The sequence below is a fragment of the Necator americanus genome, chromosome III (genome assembly GCF_031761385.1).
Source record: "Necator americanus strain Aroian chromosome III, whole genome shotgun sequence".
NCBI classification, from domain to species: Eukaryota; Metazoa; Nematoda; class Chromadorea; order Rhabditida; family Ancylostomatidae; genus Necator; species Necator americanus.
In genome coordinates, this window is record NC_087373.1 from 11616080 (window position 1) to 11624625 (window position 8546).

At 40.3% G+C, this 8546-nt stretch overlaps 1 protein-coding gene across 2 annotated transcripts; it reads left to right on the forward strand.

Annotated features, from left to right (window-relative positions):
• Positions 1-147: 147 nt before the first annotated feature.
• RB195_009292 (uncharacterized protein) lies at positions 148-6070 on the forward strand (the record flags this gene model as incomplete). Of its 2 annotated transcripts, none has more annotated exons than XM_064189788.1 (10): positions 148-222; positions 605-726; positions 898-996; positions 1142-1256; positions 1316-1394; positions 2572-2735; positions 2793-3017; positions 3071-3261; positions 4873-4992; positions 5158-6070. In XM_064189788.1, the coding sequence occupies 10 exons, from the start codon at positions 148-150 to the stop codon at positions 6068-6070; spliced, it is 2103 nt and encodes a 700-aa protein (XP_064047371.1). The 2 variants fall into 2 exon arrangements, with proteins under 2 accessions (XP_064047371.1, XP_064047372.1); XM_064189789.1 differs by lacking the exon at positions 148-222 and adding an exon at positions 3888-3917.
• Positions 6071-8546: the final 2476 nt, after the last annotated feature.

Here is an 8546-nt window from a genome sequence, read left to right on the forward strand (position 1 = left end):
GCAGCAAAAGGCACACAGAGATATCGCAGAAGTCTGGATAGAGCGGCTTTTTGGAGTTCACTCGATAGTTCGGCAGTTCAGCGTGACGAAACGAATGGTTGTTGCCAAAGATTCCATGCTCCCTTCAGGCAATTGACCTTTCAGGTTATGGACTTTGGCGGTGTGCTGGACGACAGCACCTTTTTGCAATGTATGGGAAGCTTTCGCCATATAACAGTGCAGGTTATATAGCTCGTACGTTCCCAATGCGTACACTCGAACGCCTGACTGCGTTTAGTTAAAGCAGGGCCGCCACGTGCAGGTAGCAATCAGACTCGTATACGCGGCCCCATACTACATTATTACACCATTATTGTATTATTATTGGTTATATTACATGTTCGGAAAATTTACGAGAATTTGTCCCAATTAAGACTCATCTAACGGTGATGAATCACGTATAAAATAAATTATATAGTTTTTCTAGTTTTTATAAATTTTTTTCCTCACTTTCGCATCATCCCACTCAGTGAGTAAAAGTGAAAAATAGGAAAAAAAGGAAATACCGGGCTGACTAGACTAGCACGAGGACCAGTTCTCGCGTGACTGAAAATCCGTGTTTCAGATGCTCGACTTGTCTAACAATGCTCTGCGAGATAAAACAACCAGAATTGTAACAGGACCAGCATTGAAGCAATTAGATCTAACGTGTAATTCAGCGCTAAATCTCACTTCTGGGACATTGAGGTTAGTTTTGCAGATCAGCAGGAAAGGAAAAATTACAGAAACCTGTAATATGGATATTCAAATGGCATTTTTCCTCTTGTTCCCTGTTACTAAGTTTGAATTGTATTTTTAAGCAAAATGTTTTTGTCGAAAACTTGTTCTTAAATACATTTATATTACTTGTGTTTTCAGTAGGAATTATAAGAAACCTGTGGCGTTGTACGACATCGGTGCTCAGTCTAAAGATCGCATACAAATTGGATTCTCGGAAACTTCTGGAAGTCGGAATAAGTCAGAATTTTTCATATAATACATTTAAAATGAAGGGATTGGTGTTGGATGGATGGCCTTCTCATGTGGAATTTCCAGTCACCTTTACCAGTCGCGATTTTTCGCAAGGAAGTTTGCTTGCTATCGCTTTTTGAGGTTTTTTTAGACTGTGTATTCGTCGAGTCCATTGCGGTGATATTTTTGGAATGGTCGATGGTTCTTCAAATTATGAACTACCCAAAACGATCCAGTCTGTTCTGAAAAAGATTATCTCTTCTACGGTTACTTCCTTTTGTTTTAATGTTATCTGATGTGGTGACACTAGTATACTTTGTTGCAGGACCACAAAAACAACTTATCGACGATTTTGCTGGAAGCACACGAGGTTTTGGAAGAACCTGGCGAGCGACTTGGTGCCAGTGAATGAGTTGCATTATACCTAAATTTTTAATTTTTCGACATTTAATTTTGAGAGCTTTGACACAGATTGCCCAGTTTAAAGGTGTTAGCCCATACGCAGACGTAGGTGCTAGCATTTGCCTGGAGGACCGCAGTGCGCATTCGATTGCTACAGGATGAAAGGGATGTCAGGAAGAAAGGTGTGCCACTGCAGTTGCGTTGCGGTCGCCCGGGCAAATACGACCACATATATAGTAGGGCTAAAAACGAGATGAAGCATGGCACAGTTGCGTAAGAGGGTGCGCTCAAAGCGGTGCGATGAAACATAGCGGTTAAGATCGAGGGAGGATCTTTGCTAGCATCACTCTTCCCTGCAGTTTGCGATGGCACACCTTGACTCCAACCGCTTTTTCCGCCTCTTCGTTTTGTCCACAGCGTCTTACGCTGTGCCCGAAGTCGTTGCTTCATGTCTACTATACGAACGCACAGATTTCCCAGTATCATACTTTCAGTCAGGAATTGAAAATAGGTGTTCTTGTTCTTAATTACTAATTAAACACAGTAGTTATGTGCAGCGTACTAACGGATATCAGGAGATTGCAGATTCAGAGTCCTGATAAGAATGTGTGCGAAGCGAAATTTTGATGCGTGTGTTCAACTGTGCGCTGGTGCAGAGCAGTCGGTAAGAGGACCGTTGTGACTGCACGGACGGTGGATGGTTCGAAACCGTCCTGGTGCCAACCAGGCCATTTCATGCCTCGGGATCGATAAACTGATAGCAGACTTGCCTGGGATCCCAGGACGGTAAACACACAGGCTTGGAACTATCGGCTAGCGCTCACAAATCATTGTCTAAGCTAGACACGCGTCTGTAAAACAGAAAACTATTCTGAGGCGATGTGAACGCGATGGCGCAACCGAAGCGGGTTGATTAACGACAGACACTTTATCCTTTTATCCTTGTAGCCGTGGGAAAGTTAGTTATTAGTCGATTAGAGTTACGAGAAAATGCAAATAAAACGGTTTGTGATCGTGCAGCACGCAAGAGAGTGCGCATTTCCCAACTTTGAATTAGGGTAGCAGTCGTGGTTATTTTAGATTTAAATAGTACGTGTATTTCACTAATTCGAAGCAACTATATGAGCTTCCTTGCTCGAACCTTCTTTGAGAGCTTATTTCCAAATCATACATTTTAAGGTTGCCTTCTCCTACACATTGATTCGAAACTTTCATTGTCGTATGTTGGTAATATCGGTGCAGCTGTGGTAGCTAACGGTAATCTGGAAAAGCTAACCGAAACCAATGAAATGGATGAGGAACAATACGATCGGATACGGTCTGCTGGTGGCACAGTTGATGAGGTTGATTTTCTTGATACATCGTTACTTGTTGATGTTATATATGTATGTATTTTTCAGAACAACTTGATCAATGGAGTAACACCCAATCAAAGACAACTAGGATTCTACAGTCTCCACCCTGTGGTAATACCGAAACCAATCAATAAATCCATGGGAATCACTCGTGAAATTGATTATGTATTCGTCGCGAGTTCTGCTGTTTGGGAATTTTTGACAGATGCACAGATTGCTTCGATATTGACGACTGCTGTAAATCCTCAGGTAGCAGCAAAGACAATCCAGGTAGTGGTGAACAACTGCTCTTAGATTGAACGACGTTGGGATTTTCTTTCCAGGATGCTCTGCAAGCTTGTGACTACAACGGAAATTCATGCGTTGTGGTTATTCGGCTGCTCAAACCTGAGTTGTCCTTTCGAAGTTCTGCACTTCCCCAGCCAGAATTGTCAGTTCCGGTCGCCCACACGCCAATGAAAGTTGAGGAGAGTAGTGTGCAGGAGGAAACCACACTCCAAAAAATCGAGCAGAGGTAAAATTTTGAATACGGGGATACTCAAAAGAAGAATATCGGCGGGTTCACATTCACACACACATGATTGAGTACACAAGCAGAAACAGTCAAAATATCTGTGACAAATCAAAATCACCTGAGAAATCCCAAGACCTAGAGGAAATTCTCAGAAGACAATCAGAGTATTTCTCAAGAAAGTATAAAAGGGCGCGTACGATACGATGACAAGCACTCGCTCTTGTTATTCATGGCTGGATTCCTGACGGAATCCCAGAATGCTATTTAAGATATTTCGTTCTCCTGCGCTAACATCGTACACTTTATTTCAAACTCATTTCTATTATGCTTTTCGCTTTTACCGAAGCTGTCACGGAACCTTTTACCAGCTATATTTTTGAAATAAAATGTGCGATATTAGCGCACCAGAAAGAAATATCTGGTAGGAAGGCATTGGAAGTATTCTGGATTTCCGTCAGGAATCCAGAATAACGAAAGCGAGTGCTTATCAGTTACCAATGACTTCGTGCAGTTCGTAACACTCTGTGAGATATAAGATTGTCCCACATGGAGTTCCTTAACGTTATCCGTTACTTAAAAATACTGCACTTACGTGGATCTCATTCGCCTTAGTGAGAATCTTTTAGATCGCGGTGGTTCACAAGTCCCGCTAGTCGGTGAGACTGGTCAGTTTGTTTTCCTTTTGAGGGTCTAGCGTGGTGTTCTTAGAACAATATCGAGGTCTGCAAAAGAGAAAGGAGGAGTTTGATGGGATGCATATCATATGTGTACATATCATTTCATCAAAGACCTCGAACAATTTCGGCTTTTGATAAAGACGAGTTTGTCGAAACGTCAGGCCAATAATAAGGTTTCACCTAAACCTCTTTGCCATAACAAAAAGAAACATAAATACACTTCCCATTGCCAAGGTTTTAAGAAAAGAGGACTTGGAGAATATCTGGTGTGTTTCGTTTATCTCCCATTCGCCTATCCTATCCTATCCTAATTGTGCTGAAATAACTGCTGAGACAATAAATCTGTTTCTAACTAAAAACACCTCCATTTGGAACAGTCATGAAAAACGTTCTATGATGAAGATAGTTATAGTTATAAGATTAATGTGAAGGAATGGATTAAGAATGGAGGGATAATGAGTGCTAAAACCAAAGTTCCATTAATTAGGCCTATCGACACCCACCTCAGTGTTGACCGAACTAAAACTTCTGAAAGTTTTATATCAATGATCTACTGGACAGAAGGGGAGATTGTTAACCGGCAAAATTTCCACCTGCACTATCTTCTGAAATGCATTATCTCTTGAATGTTATTGTCCATTGGGAAATAGTTGAGCTCTGGTAGTGCTTTCTGGTAGTTTTTGCTAACCGTATGAAAGGCCAGAAGTTTTTTTTTGAAGTATAAACGACGTCCCTAGTCGCCACAGAGTCAAGAAGGAAGCTTGAAAAACGAGCTACATAATCCAAGAGAAGTGAATGTGTGGTGAGGATCATTAGTGCTAGTTTGCACATGTGTACAAGAAGCCAAAAATAATTATGGAGAACTTATAATATTTGTGATTTCAGTTTAGTTTGTCATTTGATGAAAGAGGTGGTCTAAGCATGGTCTTTGCAGGCTTGAAAAAATTAGTGAGGTGATAGCGAAAATGGAGGATGACACGACTCATGAGGATACACACGCTCTCTCCGGAAGGCAACTCTATGACAGGATTGCAGCACAAGAGAAGGTCTCCAGGTAAAATAAGAGAAAAAAGGGATTATTATGTGTAACAAACAAAGCATCGAACGACCAAGGGAAAAACTCGTTTTTTTTAAGAAGAAATCCAATCTCATTCATTTTGCTATTCAGTTCTACATCTCATACTTTTTTCGTTGTATTATTTTGAAATTTTCATTTCAGCTGGGTTTCCTCTCCTTCCTCTTCCATGGCTCTACCTCCTCCTGATCCATCGAATGGCAAGTATTCTCAACTAATGGACGAACTAAGATCAAAAGCTATCCTTGTGGACGAGTTTTCCGCTTCTGCCACAACGAGTTCAACTCCTACAGTTACCGAAAGCCCAGCTAATGTAGCAATAACACGCAGTGATTTTTCTGTACTTGACGTTGATACAGAAGATCACTTAGATTGTTGGAAAAGCGCTGCTAGAAAAGGTCTCCAACGGTGTTATGAGAAAAGTCTTCCAGAGAAAATAACTACACCAGGAATGAATTCGTCTGAGGTTAACGTAATTTACTCGGTGGAGTGTGACAGGAGTTTGCAAACAATACAAGACATAGAACTGTTTGCTACACTGTCACTGAGTGATAAGAAGAGTGGAAACAACCTCGCCGCATTAGACCAAAATAACCATTCGGAGGAAAAGAGTCTGGATTTTGGTGTCAATAGTCCATTTGGTTCGTTGAAGTCGCACGACAGTGGAACCTACAGTATTCAAAAAGCCGCCAGAGAACGACACATTGCAGGACAGTATGAAACAGTCCATCGATCATTCGACTACTACTCGCACACAAAAGTACGGCCGTATGATGTGGCTGACAATCTTCCCTCTCCACCCACGCTTATACCATTCATGGATTCTAGCAACAACTCAAACATCCCATATTTTGAGCATGCAAGTCCGCGAAGAAGAAAAATGAGCGTCATTGAAGAAAGTCCAGAAATGCAGACGAGTTCCAGTGAAGAACGAGTGCCATCAACAACTCCGCCCCCTCTACCAAAAAGTGGAATCCCAAACGAGCATTCTAAATGCTCATTTATCAGAAATGGGTTGAGGTATGCAAGGGTCGTGTACTCCGATGCGGATATTTAAAGTAAATCATCGCCTGATGATGAAGAATGCAGGAAAGTGAACAGAATTCTTCGGGAATGTTCTGAATTTGAAAGGATATTGCGCTCGTGGAGGGATTTGCGTAATCAGCGGGAATTTTATTAGCCTACACAAAGTCCTGAGATCCATGGATATTTAATGTTTTGGTCCAGTTTAAGCAAAAGTCAAATTCTTTTTCTGTTTCTGCATCATCGGTGTTGCAACTCACTCTCAAAGACGTCAAATTCGCAGGTGATCAAGAATAGAAGATGCGTGTACAGTTAGAATATTTTATCCGTGGTATTGTTGATTCCATGAAACCCCGGGATTTTTTTAGAAGCTTACCTATGCGTAAAAAGATGAAGGAAGAAAAAAGATAAAGGATATTGCAATCACTCGCTGAGCAGAGTAGATGTACCAATGTATCAGCAAGTGTCATTGTCCTTCCAAACAGGTTTTTTAAACCAATTTCATCAATCCTGGATGGATGGAAGATTGGCTTTGATGTTTGCACGATTATCGACCACGCAGGTGCAATAGAACTTTTTAGTGCTGCACCATACTCATTAGGATGTGAGCAAGTGTTGAGGATTACAGTACATCTTCCTCTTCGATCCTTGAAAAATTCCCCTAATGACATGCAGGTTTCCATGAAATTCAGTATTTTGAATTTCTTGCTGCAACCCGAATGCTGCTGCTCATCGTTGTGTATATTATACATTTCTGCATTATTTTGATCTCATGCAATATCTTTTTCTGATTTCTGCTTTTACGGCATGACATTAAATTTTGGTAATATTAGCTCGGAGAACTAGGAATTCGAAGAACGAAAAATTCGATTTAGAAAGAGTTGAGTTGTGGTTGAAGTGCTGGCGTCATTTACAGTAGACTCGGTGAATAAATCTGTTCATGTAAACTAGGCACCTCATGCCATATCGGGGTGTTTAATTGATTTATTTGTGTATTCACCTTTCCTGTGAATTGTTGTATTATTTCAGTATTATATAGTCTCCATTAAAAATGAAATTCAATTGAGTCACGGAACAAAGGATTCACATCAGCTGGTGTAGAATTTCGAGTAGGCTTTTAATGATAAATGCTTGCTGCTGAACAATGATAAGTTGATCCTACCTAATTAAAATGCTTAAAACGACAAGATCATTCTTCAAAATTATTCCTCTAAGTTGTATGATATAATTATATTGAACAAAATGCACCAATTCAGGTGATGAACCACTTCATCATGTCCATAAATTGCGCTTCTTTCCTGTAGTACGTCTGACCCTTCAGATGATAATGCAAAATAAACTCTGTATATTCATATAAATGTAAATGAGTGATTCAGTTTTCAGTTTGTCGATGGTATTGGACTGTCGACAACAAGTGTTTTGTGGACAGCACTCCCAAATGTATTTTGTGAACAAATATTCTCTGTATATCTTACAATGTTTTTATTTCTATCAAGGTAAGACAAGATGGCTCATTTCCTGAGCTTGAAACCTTAAAAGCCCTTTTCCTGTCGTAGAATTGAGAACCCGAAATGCCATGATTGTTGAGAAACGGAGGATAGGAACCGACCAAAAAAAGGCACGACGAGCGAGCCAGAACGAGAGGGACACCAGCGGGGCTCCCCTCGAGCACGGCTTAGAAACAAAATTAAGGGGCGAGGTAGCTGGGTGACATCATGAATCCAAGGTTCATGACAAGAAGGATGGAGAAGGTAAAAATGTACTACTATATTTTAGAGACCCCAATTTCTCTTATTTTTCGTCTATTATCCGAGTACATTGTTAATATATTCCGCTTGCTATTTTTTGTGTTGCTCCAAATTTTCTTCCACAAACAGTGGAAGTTCAACTGGAAATTATTAGGAATCTGCCGCAAAAAAAATCTGCTAGAGATACTTCTGAAGAGAAGAAACACGCTAAAGGTAGCATCTGACAAAGTTGACATTGTTGGGTTTATGCAGGGCAAATAGAGGTAGGGATGTATTTCAAGATCATGTGCGTGGTCAAGCCAACTTCTTCAAAAGAATCCAGAAACGTGGAAAGAAAAACGTGAAAAACAGCGTTGGTTGAACCGTAGTTATGGTTGCGGGTGGTGGTTTTACTTTCCTACTTTGAATAGTTAGGGAGAATTGATTACACTCATATTCCTGAGATGAGCCACTATTTCCATTTTTCGTTCTCGTTTAGAGATCCCAAAATGGTTTATTTCGTAGTACTCCTTCGAAGAGCTGATTATATGGCTACAGGACTCAAAATAAACTATAAATAAGAATAAACAAATAAAGTGATGTATGCAAACATACTATAACATCTGTCACAGTCATCTATATTCTGATCTTTTTCTTAATTCTCAATTGTTGCCTTGAAAAAATTCTCTCTTATCTTAGCAATGTGGCTTAGAATTTGATAGGTTGAACAGCAGGCTTCAAAATCGACAATTGTGCGATACCGTACTTGTTTTGACCAGCAAA